Source organism: Syngnathus floridae, chromosome 13 (assembly GCF_059516105.1).
Source record: "Syngnathus floridae isolate MCC-2025c chromosome 13, RoL_Sflo_1.0, whole genome shotgun sequence".
NCBI lineage: Eukaryota > Metazoa > Chordata > Actinopteri > Syngnathiformes > Syngnathidae > Syngnathus > Syngnathus floridae.
The window spans coordinates 5,911,369-5,929,068 of NC_142425.1; the positions used below are offsets into that span (position 1 = coordinate 5,911,369).

General features: G+C 40.5%; 2 protein-coding genes across 3 annotated transcripts in view; one reads left to right on the top strand and one right to left on the bottom strand.

Annotated features, from left to right (window-relative positions):
• Positions 1–17,700, top strand: part of LOC148388310 (adhesion G protein-coupled receptor D2) — a 91,584-nt gene that overhangs the window by 72,767 nt on the left and 1,117 nt on the right. For both annotated transcript variants that reach the window (XM_088393677.1, XM_088393681.1), the window contains one exon: positions 9,809–9,893. The gene's annotated coding sequence lies outside the window, so the exon portion shown is untranslated. The remainder of the gene's footprint in view (positions 1–9,808; positions 9,894–17,700) is intronic.
• The window catches only part of nr5a2 (nuclear receptor subfamily 5, group A, member 2), a 53,130-nt gene that overhangs the window by 18,716 nt on the left and 16,714 nt on the right, over positions 1–17,700 (bottom strand). The window contains exons 5-6 of the mRNA XM_088393685.1: positions 5,099–5,218; positions 2,891–3,038 (exon numbers count right to left, since the gene is read on the bottom strand). Coding sequence (XP_088249811.1) covers positions 2,891–3,038; positions 5,099–5,218 — 268 coding nt within the window. The remainder of the gene's footprint in view (positions 1–2,890; positions 3,039–5,098; positions 5,219–17,700) is intronic.

Sequence of the window (17,700 nt, forward strand, 5' to 3'; positions counted from 1 at the left end):
TGCCAAAATAACGACTTAGGAGTCCAAGAGTGCACCATTATCAGTAGACCTCCAAATAATTTACCTCTCTATCAACTTTTTTTTTCTTGTCCCTAACCACTACAATTATTCTAAGTTGTATCCACAAATCTCGCTTCTCTGCTGGGAGCATTTAGCACTCAGCAGTGCTCTGACAGCTCCTCTGGTTCTCTTCCCAGCTGACGAGGACTGGCAGTGCATGTCTCACCCAATTACATCTGACGTGGTCTGACCCACAGAGCCCAGTCGCTTGCTGGCAGAGCAGACTCTGACCTCTGAACCCACAAGTGCTTTGCCAATATGAGGGCTGTCTGTCTCTAGTTGAGAGAATTTACATCAAACACCACACTTGTGAAAATTGATAAGTGATGTTTTTTTCCTTTTTTCCTTCCTCAGTTATCCCTACTCATTACAATGCAAGTGCTAAACAGCAGAGTACTGCAGAACTCACAAAGCAAACCACATTATATAGCTTTATTTGTCAATTAATAGGAAGAAAAAAAACACTTGTTTAATTTAAAGCCAAAATGTCACTTCTGTGCCTACCTGTCACCTGACGATCACTTAAAACAGCAGCTTGGCAGTATTTCTCTTCAGCACTTACGGCTTTTAAAAGGAAATCAAAGACCCATTAACAGTGTTCTGTCATCAGACAACTAGTAGTAATTCTTTCCTGAACTCTGACCTGGGCTGTACTCTGTCTCACTCGAGCTTTAATGGTTGTGACTTTACTACTGCACATACAAGCACACACATGACCATTGCTCACAGTTCCACACACCAAGATCAATGCTAGTAGAGTGATCATCGTCCTCTTGATAGAGAGCAAAAGCCTTCGCTTGAGACAAGCAAAGAATGACAACAGATAAAAGGACACCATCGAAGGAGATGGATAAAGTGAGACAGTGAGAAAATAATACCAAGACTGGAAAAAAAGACGGTCAAATTCAGGACAAGTCTTCTCTCAGCTGGAGTGACATCTATATCTCTCTCTCTTTATCGACAGGAGGCTTAACTAAGAGTTCTGTTGTCGGGGCTGTGACTTACTGACTGCTTAGCCAGGATGGGAAATAATGGAAAAAGTCAAGTTTAAGAAAAGCACGGAAAAATAGTGAATGATGATCGTTAAATGCCAGTCTAATGGTTATTGGAACATTTATTATAGGCAAATGCAGACCATGGAAATGTCAACGACCTATCCAGAATGATGGCAGTTTGTCTTGTATAATCATATGTGGGACCAAAGGCACACCTAACCACAACATAGAACAGCTTATCTGCCTATTTCTAAAATCTGTCTGAGTAAATTAGTCTGCACAGTCATTTAATAACTACTTCACCAAGGACATTGCCGTTCTGGCCGTTCCAGAGTGAACCGCAGGCCCCCATGAAACCTGGTGTTGGGGTGTTTTGAGAAAACAATATCACACTCAAACAGTTTGCATGGAAAAAATGTTTTTGAAAAATCTGAATCCCTATTTGGACTCAGCTTTCGACCAACATTTAATATGTTCTCTTTTGCCCGTGGTCTAAAAATGAAGGTAGAAATGGATTTGTTGATTAATTCTCCCAACGATCAGGTAATAGATACTATCAAGATACGATTTGCCAGTCTTAGTCGTCAGAGGGTGCTGAAAAGATAACACAAGACCCGATGCATGCCAACATATGCCGCATATGAAAACACCCAGACCGCAGTTATGGAGGATGACAGCTCGATGTTGCTAAACAGCTGACAAGTTGTATCAGGGACGGATGGTCATGTTACTGGTCCGTATATTGCCCATGTAATTTTGCAAGATTGATATAATTCTCAATTGAATTCAAGTTTAAAAAAAAAACAAAGCTTCTGAAATTAGAAGAGTTCTGGCATCTGATTAATTCATCCGAGTGTACGTTAAATGAAACTCATCCCTCTTTAGAAGCCATTTCAACGCTCAGCAGCCTACGCAAATCTACTTTCATGCCTCATTTAGCTACAGCCGTACTAATTGGTGTTGCTGGCAGCGTGCAAGCCGCTTCTGTGAGTATTTGCTTTCTCATTCCATTACACATATTCAGATCAGCCCATCAATAGCCCACCTCTGCTCAGCTGTGTTTGCTATGAATCAACGCTAAATCTCCAGGCTTTGCATTGCTGAGTCCAAACGCTGCGACTTCCGCCACCTGTGTCGGGTTTCTTCTGTGGGAGACTCAGGCATTGCTGGAAAACAGGCACTGCCGGGGGCTATACACATCCCTGAGGTCAGTCTTTCATTATGGATGATGTTTCTGCCAAATTATTTAGACTCTGGGCCCAAGCAAACCCTATGCCACGTGAAGACACATGCCGGACATAACTAACTCATAGAGGCAAACACGCTAACATGCACACAAACGTACATGCACTCATATTCTAAGGCCCCTCTGAATTCCACCTAAACAATGGATAACCACTTTGAGAACACATACACACACACGCATACGCAAAACCAAGGTAACCCTCATGTTAGTCTATAAATTGTATTCCTTCACGAATATCTCTGACTACCTCTTCTGTTCTCTTCTCATCCTTTACCATTACAATTAACCGTCACCCCTCACTAACCATCCCGCTCTCTACCGTAAGTGCAACAATAACTTGACTTGTGATCCCCAAATTTAAATCAGTATTCTTTGTGGTGAATTTGCAGTCCATATTTAGTCTGCCAGAAATCATATCAAACATTGGAAACAGGGAGCAAAATAGCTTGGCACCAAGCTCTCAATTGTATAAATACATAATTTCCTCAATTTAAGTTCAGCAACCATTATACATTATTCAATCGTTGTCATGCCAAAAAAAAACCCCAACTAATCTCCACGCATCCAAATATCCTCTGTTTAGACTCACCAAGACTGAAGAGGACCAGGAATTTCAGGCAGACAAACTCCCGTTGGTCCATTTGCAAAGAACGTAATTTCGTCACCAGTTCCTGGGCGTGGCTCAATAGATTATTGAGGGTGGCCCCAGCCTGGGATGCGATCACTCCATAGTCTACCTGCAAAAAGAAAGAAAAAATGTTTGAATTTCAGTGCAGTTTTCTGCAATATTCAATGATTGTGAAACATTATTATATAAAGACTTATATTCCATATTACTTGACATAATGCATTATGCGGTGCTATAATATTTTCTATTACTTATATTATTTTCTATTATTTACTTACATTATTTTCTATTATTTACTTATATTATTTTCTATTACTAACTTATTTTTTATAGCATTATTTTATATTTTATACAATTCATTATCATAATTGACTGTTAAGGCATTTCCAAGGAAAGGTAGATAGATGCCTTTCTTTCCTAAAGGAGGGTCTGTGTGAGCTTCAATTTAAAATTACAACACAGAAGGATTTCAAACAATATTCATTGAGAAAATAGGCTGACTGAAATTGAATGTAATCAGAAAATGTTCAGTGAAACCTCGTTTCTTCTCTCATTTATGGAGCAAGGGAGCAGCAAGAGGTATTTGTACCCTTAAAGATTCTGTCTGTACGAAATAATCCTAATTACCAGACTCCAAACTAAGACCAAAAGGTACAGTTAGCGTGTAGAAGTCACGTGCCAGGGGCAAAACCACACAAGTCACACCCCTTAAGGAACAGTGATGTACTTTTATTCTAATAGTATATGTGGTCCATTCTCTATAGAACATTTCTCCCCCCCTATTATTTTCCCAACTGCTTTTGTACTTGCTTTTCTTTTTCCCCATTCATAAAGAAGAGAGTTATGGCTCAAGTGAGAGGGAGACGATGCTCCTTTTCCAAAGTGTCAATCAATTTACATAAAATCAACTGTGCATGAAATAACTTCATTGAAGGATTGGACTGTTGATGGTGATGCCTTAGGTTATTGCCTCCTGGCCTGAAGTACAAAGAGAGGGGAAAACACTATAATGCCACTATAGCAGAGTTAGCACTAACCCAAGTGACCTGCATATCAATCAGTCAATCAATCCTACTTTATTATTCCTTTTGTAGAGACATGCTGGGTAAATATAAATAAACCTTCAGATTTGAATCCATCCTGAATCAATATGGATGGAGGACTGGTTTGAAGTGTGTTTCCAGTGTCTTTCTTTCTTTCTTTCTTTCTTTCTTTCTTTCTTTCTTTCTTTCTTTCTTTTAAATATTTTTCATTTAAATTTCATGGACACCAGCAAGATCAGGCTGTCAAAATATCAGTGCCATCATATTGAGGGCCTTGCTTAAGCTTTCAGCAGCTCAGCCCATTTGTCATTTTCTCATTGAATGTATTTTAATGAGCTCCATTTCATGTTTCAGCCCATGGCAGGAAAAAGAACACACATAGTTGTGCCTTTGTTGGTGACCCTGAGAATGAAGTTACATTCATGTTCGCTTTGTTTGAGGTCAATGTAAAAAATGAATAGGACATTTGACATGAATCAAAGAGTTAGTTTTAAATGTGCCGAACATGCAAAATGAATACGTTTTAAAGTCTCCAAGTGCCTGCTTCTCAGCAGGGTTATATGATTACCCTGGCCAAGTTTACGTGATTTTGGCCCATGGAGCTCTTCTTCCTAAATGTACTTTGTATGCTTCAATCTTCTGCTTGGATTCCTGCAAATCAATTTTGGCTTCTGCCATGTCTGGAAGGACTGTGCCCCAATTTTAAAGGGAATGAGAACAGTCATTTTGATTGGTTGTGAAACAAATCAACTGTGTGTTCACGCCCACATTGGGTTTTGCTTTCACTGTTATTGCAAATATCCTTGGTGATATGGCGGCGAGGGAGAATAGGTGATAATGGAGTCATTCAAAGCTTCCCGCACATTTCTGCAAACACAAATGCATATCCCCTCCAACAGCAGCTGCACATTGACCAAAGTATGCAAATAAAACTGACTGACTACCAATCTTTCATTCTCCTAATGGATGCAGTTTCTTTAAACTGTCGACATCTTCACTTCATCATCATTTCTGAAGTTACCCCATTGCTGCTGCTGCTGCATTTGCCTTTCCGTGTTCTCTTGTTTAAAAAAATTACCCACTTATATGTTGAAGAAATTCATGTTTTTGGTTTGCAATAACTCACCTGCTGGCCAGTGACCAATAAAATGGAGCCCTCCTTGGCGTGCATGACCTGCCTAAAGACATGGTCCAGGATTAGGAGTTCACTCCAGCAGTTCTGCAGAAGCTTCATCTGGTCATCAACCTGCCGGGGATATTAAGAAAAGCCTCTCAATTTCCCGTAAAAATACTGTTGAGTCTCTTGAGGAACAGTCCCAGTATTTAGGAAAATAAATTAAGCACAAGCAACTGTTATAGTGAAAACATGCTCAGAGGATGTACAGATCAACTGGAATTGATTATTTCCAAACTATTTATTGTTTCAATCATTCCCAAAAGTTAGTGCTAAGTTTTCTCATATGAAACTACACATTCATTTTGGTTCTGTTTCTGGGTGCCTCTTTAACAGGTTTTGGTGCAAGTTTCTCTATTTGTCCATTGTCAACAGTTTCTGGTTCGAGTGATTAAAACATTTACGCCTGCTGAATTGCAGCCGCTGGCTCCCATGGGCATGCCAAGTGAGCTTTGGAAGCAGGTCAGGTCAAACAGTTCCCCAAAACAACATCTTCCTTTGTAACAGCCAGCCTCTTCCCATGCCTGGCCATGTTAATCATTACACCACAATTGAGAGACTCAAACAAAAAAGCCGCCATTAGGGGAAAAAAGGAATGAGGAAAATGTCTTGTTTTTTTGCATCAACAAACATTGCTCTATGTTATGTCATTAAAAATAATGTGTCCTCCTGGGGCCTGTTGGTTTTTGGTGTCAGGAGTTAGTCTTTGACTTTGACAACAGTATGTGAGAACTCCATCAGTATCAACGACAGCAGTGGATGGTGAGGAATGTGGATCAATGTTAAAGGCAGCCAAAGAAGCAGGTGCAAGTATAGGTACCATGAAAAGGAATGTGGTCTTGTACTGGAGTGCTGCTAAACTTGCACAGAGATATATTTGTTGAACTGACTTTGTGTCATTGCATTCAGAAGGCAGTAAAACAATTTATTATCATGAAGGGAAAAACACACCACTGTTTGACTGCCAACTCTGGACTCTAAAGTTGATTAGGGTTGTTATGATTCTTGACTTGTGTCCAACATAATCGGTTTACCTTTGAAGAAGACAAAGCATTCACACAGCTAAGGCACACAGAGCGACCCAGCCAAATGTGACTTAACTGGTGCGCAGTTTGGCACGTTCTGCATCTGCTTTTCATAAGTGACCAGCAATCGACAACTGGTTCGATATTGAGTCAAAAATTGTGGCGAATCGAGGGAATGAGAATACTTGTCATTGAAATGCACAAGTTGAATAATTACTGAATGGGTCGTTCACATATTTAAGCTCTCTCTTTTAATTCTTGCTTGTGTCCTCTATTAGTAGCACAATAGTCAATTTCCAATCTGCATGCGCACCAATGCACCGCTGATGCCAACCTTTATAATATAGATACAATTGCAAGGGCAGTCAACCTCTTCTTTGACAATTGTGTTATATAAAAAAAAAAAAAAAAATTTTTAGTGGCTGCATGTGATGGTCTATTACCATATAAGGGCTGAAGGTTAGGTTGATCAAAACTTTAAATGGATGTGAAAGTCAAGTGTGATTGTGTCAGCACTGTGATAGCCAGCTAGATTATGCTACAGAAAATGCTACGGCTTTACCTGAACAGTGTCATACTTAAGATATTTTGAATGGAAATTAAATACATCAACTAAAATATTTTGTACAATTATAGAATATACCAAAAGCTTTTTTGTCCATTAAGTTTCTGATCACAAGTAGTCTTCGTTCCCTTCTAAGCATTACTTCTATAGTCCCATGATGGAGGTATCGCCAGCTAACGACGAAAGCAAAATTCAAATGACATCATTAAAACCATCAGAGATCACTGAAGACTTTCAAAGGAGGGGTTTCTTTGAGCCACTCGCCGGTCCTCCTCTTTCTGCCCTCTGTAAAGATCCTGGAAGCTAGTGTAATGGTGTGTATGTGTGTGTGTGTTTGAAAGGATGGGTACATGGAATGTCCAAGATCTTCAAACAACAGCATCAGTCCCACCGCATGTCAATGCTTTTAGCAAGTGTCGGGGTCCTCCATCAAAGGGCTGTCCTGCCTGCCTGGAAGCAACCCTCTGACAAGAAGCCTAGGTCATCAAAGGGAGTGTATGGCAGTGGGTGATAGCAGTGTAGACGAGGGGCAGAGGACACCCGTCTGTAAGAGGGAGACTAGTGAGAGACAAGCATAAGGCCGACACAGGGGTTGGGGTTCAGTTGGCTGACCTTTTGAGTGCAAAGGACACAAACTGTTTCCCTGACGAGCTCTTCCTTTTGCTCTGTCAAAAGAGCGACAGGCACGGCGCCTGATCCTTCAAGATCTACTCCCTGCACACATCATATGAACTCACTGACACTACATCAGACGCTTTGTTTTGTATTGCTATGCAGGCGAGTCGCATACTTTATCTCACGATTGGCTGTTTGCCATTTACTTTTTACAACTTATGGCTCTTTGATTTAATCTGAGCATAATAGCACAAAGTTCAAATCGCAGTTTGTTTGACTCGTGCCATAAAGTGTGTGGTACTATTTTAGTTGTTAAAATCTTATCTCAAGAGGATGGAAAATTTAGACAAGTGTTTCTAACTTAGGCGGTCATAAAATCAAAGCTTGAAATCAACGTGTTGCTCTCTACTATGGATAAGGGTTGAACTCCCGCTACATTGTCATTAACGGACAAGCCAATTTGTTTGAAATTTTGCTATACGTGATTTGTGAACATGAAAATCATAGAGGCATAAGAGTGGAGATGTTTTTGGAGAGCTTAAGATGATGTAGTATTCAGGAATGCCAGCAACGATAATACCAAACATTTAGCTTCTACATTCTCATTGCAGAAAAAAAAATTCTGAAAACTGGAGCTTCAAACTGACCACAGCCCCAAAATTACATTACTTTCTCAGGCTTGGTTTACTCAACATTATCACCAAATCTAGGATATTTGAAAATCCAAGCAGGGACGACTACATACATAGGCCAGCAATAAAAAAAAAAAAAGCATATCCTCCAAGAAACCAATTTACCGCCTTGATGATCGTTCAGCTGAGTGGGATCAATACACGAATCAATCGCTTAGCCCATAAGTTTTGTTCAAACCACTGGCTAGGATTAATGGGATTTTCAAGATGTAGAAAAAGAAAAGAGAGGGGGTGAGCAAGGGAATGAACCTGGCTGGGAATGGAAGAATGGGAAAACGTGCAAAAATAAAAAGGTGATTCAGAGCAGACATTGTTGCGAAGATTAAATGAAATTAAAATTGGCACAGTCAAATACTCCCTGACACACGTCATGTTTATTCATAGACCCCTGCCAAGAGTAGAGCAATCATGGGGTGCTAAGTCAAATCAGGCTGAGGTGGTAGAAAAGTTACCGCCTTTCTTGTGCCCTGGTCTTGGTATCGTGCCACGAACGTTGTTAAGTGGCGTACGGCGCGGACATTTTTAACGAGTATACACAGCTGGATCTGATTTTAATAAGTACTTCCATTTTTGATGTGGACTAATGAAGAGATTAATGGAATCTCCTTCTGTGGATGTTAATGAATGGAGAAACTCATGATATTTCTTGCACAGAGGGAGGGGTAGCATTTGGACACCAAGAGCTAATCTGCCTCAAATTCACATGAACAATTGCTCTTTTCTGGATGGAAATCAATGCCTACTACAGGTAAGGTTTGAAGCTGACTTCAATGCTGTTGTGTGTCGAGCTGCTCATCCTTTGGTGCTGTCCTATCTTAGCATCTGTTCGCCTTGAGCCAAACAGTTCCAGTATTCACCTGGGAACACGCATTAATTCACCTCGAAACAGGGCCCTTTGTCTTCAGAGTGTTGCAAACGCTTAATTATGTCGTGCCTGCGTGCTCACATCCGTTCGGCCATTTAATTAACTCATTCTAGGCATTCCTTCAAACCAAGACGGTTATTAGAATACAATTATTATGGAATTTGAAAAAAAATATTTCATTGCAATTATATTTATATCCTTGTAGCATTGCATTACTTTACGTTCGTGTTCGTACTGGCATTATTATTCTTTGGGTATTAGCTAGGCACGACTGTCGCAAAAAAACTTGACTGGGCCTTAGACTGGTCCATGGGCACACATGCTGTATCCACAACTTTGCTCTCTACCCTCTCTGCAACTGACAAGTCACTGTTTGTCATACTATCCACAGTCAGGAATTTAGAAAATCACATCTATCTAGATTGCTCACAACATGAATAATACGAGCAGGATCAAGTTTAAGTAAAACACAATGTTTGGCTGAGCTTAATTTACTACGTCATGCAATTTTATTTGCTGTGTATTGGTTTGTCTATCTTGTAGATGGATTAATGGCTACTAGGTCTAAATTTTGAACATGATTATAAAATAATTGTACTAAGTTCATCTTGTTTTTCCTTTTTTTAATCATTTCACTGGTTTCTTTTATATCAAACAAATTGTTTTAGGTTCATTACCTGACATGTTTCAGCGGTTTCTTCCGCCTTCAGCAGAGTGGACATAAAGAAACCAGTGAAATGATTATAAAATATAATAAGAAATAATTAAAATATTTAAAAAATATTTCGACCCACCAGGCACTTGTTCTCTATGACAGATGGCTAATCCAGCCCCATAGCTAGCTGTATTGAGAGGTTGATTTCAAACCCCTAACCAAATATTTTTTTCCTCTTTTTGAAGAAACAAATGCAGGAGTTCATCATATCCCTGGGAAGAAAAACAACAGTTGTGATGAAATCCACCCACCCGGGATTTCTGCTGAAATGTGAGAGAAATGATTACCTTTCCCCCCTCCTCCTTGTCCTAATTTCCCCAAAACGAACTTGTTTATCAAGGCATACAGTTCATTTGGTCTTCGATCCTACTGCTGGTGGAGTGATAAGAACGCTGGGAAAATGTGCAGGTGACACACTGTCAGGGCAGGGGTGAGCTGTCTACACATTTTTTTAAATGTCTTTTATTTTCATTGGTGTTATTGTCCACTGCAGCTCGCCATCATAAATGCAAAGTAAAGCATCTGAGGGTCTTATGCGTGTTTTCTCATTGTGTGCCCATTTTGCACAGCCAAAGTGATCATTCAGCAATGTCTGATTGATAATACTGAGACCCTGAAATTGACCATTTCCCACGGTGACTGCGCTAATTGACTCTGCGGAGTGACCTTTGATCCTGAGAACGAAAGGCTCTCTTTCGATTGAGCACGTTCACTTCACCTCATCCGTCCACACATCCTAACATCCTCACCCGTGTGTTTGTGAAAGGATGGACAACGATGAATGGGCATCCTCCACCACCCCCACCACCTTTGTTAGTCCCTCACTCAATATAGTCCCCATACAGCAACAGGAAATAAAAAAAGAATTTACTTTCAAGTGAAAATATCAATGGATGATAACTGCAAAGCGTGTACATTGCAAATATGCAAACATAAAACTAGCAGATGTGAGATCCTGTCATAAAATGCGCACCCACCCAACAATAGATTTGTGATGCCGCAAGAATTACACTAATGAGAAGTAATTGTCTCATAAAAGCCACTCGTTATGTCAACAAACACTAACCTCCACAGTAAAACGAAAACGTGCTGTTTGCTGAAATTTATCCTACATGCATAATTATTTTCAACACTGTGTATATCAAAATTCCTGAAACATCAGAACATATCCTTTAATATCCTGTGTTTCTAATCATGGGGTCAAATTTGACTAGAAATACCGTATTTTCCGGACTATAAGGCACACCAGACTATAAGGCGTACCTTCAATGAATGGCCCATTTTTAAAATGATGTCCTTTTATAAGACGCACTGGACTATAAGGCGCACCATTAATGCATCATGTCAGATTTTTAATCCAAATCAAATCATTCTCCATTTTATCTTTTTTATTTCAACTTCAGACGCAACAAATTACTTTATAATCGCAAAATAATGATCCATAGTCTTTTTGATTCATGATTCATAGTCTTCAGCGGGCCACTTATGATTGATTTCATGACACAATGCTTCGGGCCAGTTTAAATTTAGGAATTTGGTCCATATATAAGGCGCACCGGACCATAAGGTGCATTTTGAGAAAATTTTAGGTTTTTAGGTGCGCCTTATAGTCCGGAAAATACAGTACTGGTGTTACCGTTATGCCCAAATATATCGTGAGCACTTGAGACTAAAGTCTCAAACTAATGTATGTTTTTTCAAAACGCTAATACATAGTAAGTTCATGGCTTTAAGGAAAGTATCTTTTTGTACACAATAGGTTTCAGGATACCTTCAGGAGAGAGCCTACCTCCCCACCAGACACACTCGCAACCCCATACCCCAGAAATTGTAAGGCTTAAAGCTAAGAAGCTATCAACTAATTATCAAAAACACAAAAAGAACCTAATAAATTATTCACATGAACATTAGACCACTAATACACATGCAGCCCAGGGATCTGCTTCTCCCACAAGTAACCTCCTCTCTCTCAAATGCATCGACAAATGCATGCACACACATTCACAGATATATATATATATATATATATATATATATATATATATATATATATATATATATATATATATATATATATATATATATATATATATATATATATATATATACATACATACATACATACATATGTATATATTTATTTATATATTTATTTATTTATTTTAGACCCTACCAATCATAGGAATCCTATTGATCAGCACACACCCACAACTTAATCTACAGACCGATAAGCATTAAGACTGGGCCATTGGATTTTCACACCCTGCAATTATTATTGGAATTAATGCTGCGATTTATTGTGAATAGTTGTATGAGCATGAGTATGAAAGGTAGGAAGGTCTGAATATGACACGGGGCAGAGTGCGGGGGGGTTGAATTCACTTTATAATCCCTCTATCACTCTTGGCAAGGGTGAAAGAGAGGATTTATGTGCATATATGTATTTAAACGTGTGTACGTGTGCTTTTGTGTGTGTGTATTTGACTTTCATTGAGAGACAGTGGGAAATGACCTCATAATGCTTGCCTGGCCGTCTGTGTATTAAAGTAAAGAGGAGTCCGGAAAACGAGGAGACAACGGAGACAGCAGGCTATAGGCTTTTCCTGCCTCTCTTTTGTATTATTCAGAACAGAAGAGAGAGAGCATCTTACCACTGATACACAATCACAGACATGCATTTTGCATGGACACAAAAAGTCCTGCACAAACTTGAGGGAATATACTTCTTTTTTTTTTTATTTGACGGTGTGGTTACATTTTGGGGCAGACACCGCAACCAAATGTGGCTCAACTCCAGAGATCACAGCCCGTGATAGTTACATTAAACATGTGAATGAGCTAATGAAGCATTTCTGTACTTCCTGCTGTGTAAAGACAAGGACCCCAAACCACAAGACAGAACAGCAGATGGAGGCCTCTGTCTCCCTAAGGTGCATCACCTTGTGTCTTTTGACAGATGCTGACATAAATGCATCTGTATTAGAGCATGGGCGTCTTTCCATCCGACATTCCTGTTGAAGCTAAGTCTAGAGCAGCATGTGGAGTATAAAGGCCTGAGGGACATGGAGACAACAATTCACTTTACCTGATAGCCATTTCCCCTACTCTTTTGTTTGTGTTCCTGACTCCCTGGTTCATTTCTCTAGTTTTCATAGTGTTGTCAACACCTTTCACAGAAATTCCACTTTCAGCACGGATTTAGATTTATTGCTCATCTTTGTTTCACCTTGCTTGAAAAGGTTTTTTTTTTTTATGCCCTCTTCGACAATTCGAAAAGAATGCAGTGCAGTAAAACCCGTTATTAATGCGAGGCTTTTATTTTGCATGTATGGAATCATTTAGCCAAAGCTGGTGCCAAGGTTGCCGCTGCGGCCTTTTGGGTGAAAAGCAGAGAGAGATTGACAGGATGAGTGAATGATGTGAGACTCATAAAATGGCCTGGGTGTAATGTTAAAGAAATTGAGAACAAAAGGAGGAAATTAAAACCAGCAGAGAAAGGAATGCTAAAAGTAGGGTTACAAAACAGGTGTCTTTGTCCTACTTTGCTGTGCCACCAGCAAATAGCGGACCATTTTTCTCCATGGCTTGTTTTTGGCGCGAGGCCCCTGCTGAAATTTCTCTCCTGTCGTCACAACAATGTCATAATATCCAATGTTACTCTTTTAGAACGTGTGTAAATTCAGTCATCACTGTCACTAGTTGCTGCACGTACTGTAAAACATCTTATGTACATTGTCTCCTGGACAGCCCCACACACACACACCAACACACACATACACACACACCAAAGTGTCCCCGCTCCCTTTCAAGAATAGACCAGCAGCAAATAAGCATCAGAAATAGACATCGGAGGACAACTGTTGACAGGTCTGTGACGAAAGAAGCAGAGACAGGCACAATCCCTTGGCAGGCCGGATTACATCCACATAATTGCAGCCCCTACAACACTAGAACATAAGACACTAGTATAAATTTATTGGAAGGAACAACGAGGAAGAATGAGATACAGTGATGTGCGACGCTCAGACGCTACCAGTAGAGTTGTTACCTCCCACTAATGATGCTATGACCATGATCAACTACAATTTTCCGTCAACAGAAGTGGAAATGAATATATTTGTATGACCATACTTCTGCACGTTAATGAGCAATGCACTGCTTCTACTACAGGTCAGTAGTTGTACGATAGTTAACTGTCTCTTACGCAAATGAGATGCAAAAAAGAGGAAGATAAATTAGCTGACAGGTTTGCATAGTTATCTGCGGTGTGTTTAGATTAGAGGTTGGGGTCAGCATAAAGCTACAGCAGCCACACCTCGGCCCCTCTGACCTCGGAGAAACTAAATAGCCAAAGGCTATTTACAGGCAAAGTGCTGCCTCTTCACACTTGTCTTTGAAGTTGCCGTAACTACGCCGGCCACCCTCGCACCATACCATGCCTGCACGGAACCTTTTTGCCTAAAATATCCATATCTAGGCAAAGTGATATGATAATGTAGTAGAAAGTGGACTATATAACTGTTAAGACAAAGTAACAAAGTGGAACACTGTTGTGCTTGATTGGACAAATTATTTAACAACAATAATAATAATAATAATAATAATAATAATCTCTGGGGGAAACAATTCAGTGCTATGCAGGATATACAATAAAATATAAAAACAGTTTTCAATTTCATCCGAAAAATAGTCACAATAAGGTCTGACTAACTGATACAGCATTTCAGATAGTAAGCACTCAACAAAGATAAATGCACCACAGCTCCCAGCTCAACTGAGAGGGAAAGTAGAAAGTTGTTTTGTTACTTGGATAGAACTGGTGAAGTGTTGAGTTAATTTTTTAGATCAACACCCTCACATCCACTTTGTTTACCCATTTCCTTTGCCTTTTATTATCACTTTCCTCCCCATCTTTCAACTATTCCCTCCCTTAGTCCGCTGATTTGACTGCCAACTTGTGATAACAACTGTACAGGACTGTAACCGCACAGTCTCGTCACCTCCGTCACCACATTAACAAGCAGGATGACCTGCCAATAAAAAAGGCTTTTACCCTGATCATCCCCAAACAAGACTTAAACGCGACCTGCTTTCTCTCGTAGAACGCCCAGAGTGCTCACAAATGTGAATCAGGCTGCGTTAACTTGCCTGAAAATGTACCACTGGTGGAGGCCTTTTTAGCTTTTCTTTTGTCACTTCATTAGAGAAAAGACAGCTAAATTGGAGAAAGGCATGGACAGATGGAAGTTTAAAATTGCATCCCTCCAAATTTTGACAGACAAAATATCAACACACCATCTTATCGGCTAACAATCATACATCTAATGAGGTCCAATACACTAATGTGATTTATTTTGGTTTAAATGCCAAAAATAGGGCTCAGTTTCAAAACAGTCATAATTACAAACTTCCTGGCACATGGCTACAAAATAGTTTTTTAGGTTTTGGGCTGTTGCACATGACTCCAAATTTTCACAGACCCAGGTGAAATGTAGAAGCGGGAATCCTCTGTTAAAATATTGTAGGGAGTGCTGTAGAGACGTTTTTTCAAAACCGTACTAAATTCTGTAAAGTATTTATTTGCATACCAGCTTTGATGTGCATGCAAAGTTTCATGAGTTTTTGGCCAGAGTCATACCCGCAAAAACTGCATCATCACTACAGAAACCGCATGCGACAAAACAAAAAGCTTTCAATAACTTTTAATCCTAAACATGTTTTGTTGAAACAGTTAAAATATGATGTCCACGGACCCAATTTTGAACTTGTGTATCAACATTTTTTGCCCGGCCCAATATACGTGTAAAATATTGTGAAAAGGTTTTTGTTCATGTTTAGTTCCTTAAAAATGTGAATCTTTATGGAGAACAATAATGAGAATTTCTACAAGAACAATACGTAACTTTGCAGCGTTCACTGCTCGGGACCTAAATAAGTAAATGGACATTTTTCCGAGGTAGGTTTAGTCATTTAGCGGACCTCTGTATACTTTTAATCACTGGCTTTCATCCTTCATCAAAGCAACAAGTAGATGAGCAGACTTTGCTCATGCTAACCTCCTGTTGTGTCCTCTGGGAGGGACCAACCTAAATCTTTCCTTTTAACAAGTTCCAAGTCCTTCCTTCCGGCCCCCGGCGGTCCCCTGTGGTTGGACCTACGGGACCATTACAGTATTTGGGAAGCCTGTGTCTTAAAGCTAAGTCTACAACCATCAAGGGACCCGAGGAGGAAGTTCACTTTGGAGTTGTCCACACTTAGAAACATCTAAGACACTGTGGGCACTTAAAGCCCAGAGGACAACAGGTACAACAGATGGCTGCAATTGCCATCTTGCGTGCATATATGTGCTTCCTCTTCCGGGATACACCATTCAGATTCCACCTGTAGCAAAAGTTATGTTTGAGTACTGCGTCATCAAAACAAATCCTTAAATCCAGTGACTCCTGTTTGTACCAGTGCTGACACAGCAAGGCTTGTTTTACATTATTTATGAAATAGCTAACTTGATCTCCTTTCTGATGGTCTAGTATTTATGAATGAAGTGAGCCCCCAGCTTCCTATATGCAGTAAGTAGTTCAAACTCCTGTTCCTTCCCAGCGTGACTGATCAAAGAGATATTGTTACCACTAAAATAGCAGCAGCATCACACATGGAGCTCGAGAACCTGCAGTCAGGCAGTGATAAAGACAGAGCACGGGGAGGAAGACGAGCGAGAAGACTAAAATTTTGAAATTCAAAGGAGATTTAGACAACTTTCCTCAGCTTGGTGTGAGGGTGTTCGTGTGTACTGGTGGGATACTGTACACAGGTGTTCATGTGTCTGTTGGGCTCGCGAGGGGCCCTGTCATCTATCACTGGACAAATACTAGGTTGTTGGGGAGGGTGGTGCAGAGGAGGGGGGGGGGGGTTGTTGGACCGAATGGTGCTGCTCCTCAAATGAAATAATATATCTTTGAAAGCCTACGCCCCGCGCCCGTCCCCGCCGCCGTATATCAAGCACATGAGCGTCTGGTGGAGTCGCTCCAGGCCCATTAACCTTCCACCTGTCCCCCCCACCCCCCTTTTTGACACCCCCCGTCTATCGAACCCCACCTACTGATCGTCTTTTCTCCCCCTTTGCTGTCCTTCACCGCGCTCCCTCTCCTCCTCCTGCCCTTGGTCGCCGCCTCTCGCAGCCTTCTTGTTCATCTTTCCATTTAACCCCCTCCCCTGCTCCCTTCATCTTCCTCTCCTCCTCATTTCCCTCTTCCTCCCATCCAACCCTTTTCTGACAGTGCCTTTTCACAATTTCCTTTCCTCGCTCCTGCTCATCCATTTTTGCCACTTTTTTACCACCATACATATTTCTCCATACACCAGTCTTCTCCCCTCCTAAATTCACTTTATCTGTCTTTCTCTTTTGTCCCCTCACATTACTGCTAAAATCTCGTATATTTTTCTGTCATCCTCACGTCTTGTAACTCCTTCTCTCCTGCTCATGTTGCTTCTAGATTTTTTTTTTTTAACACCATAGTGGCTACTCTAAAGTGAATGTGTTGGAGAGAGCGGGGTCTGTGTATCCTGAAGAATAATAATTCAAATGCAGTGGAGCAGGGCCACAGTTACAAATCTCTGCCAAATGCACATGGCCGCCAATCCCATCATTCTCGCAGTTTGTCAGGGCAGGGGTGTCGTGGGGGTAGCGGCTGGTATATTGTTGACCTCTGTGACAAGACTGACATTGCAGCATAAGGCTTTGAATCTGATCATGTGTATGTAGAATCCGATATCCCCAAAGTTCACATATACCAAAGCCTTTATAGCTTATTAATTTCCATTTCACCTGAAATGTGTGTGTTTTCTCTCCTTGTTTTCACTATCTCTGCATTTCTTGTCTATTTGCATCCTCTCTCATCTCCCCTCTTTGTTTCACCTCTGTTCTCATTGCCTGTTCTCTCCTCTCCCTGGCCATCTGTTTATCCAATATGGCCGCCCCATCTCAGCTGGGACCTTTCCCAGGGAACCAGACTTCTAATACAGTTCCTCCTCAACTTAATGGGCCTCCTCTCTGCTTTTGCAATCCCTGGATCATGCAGAC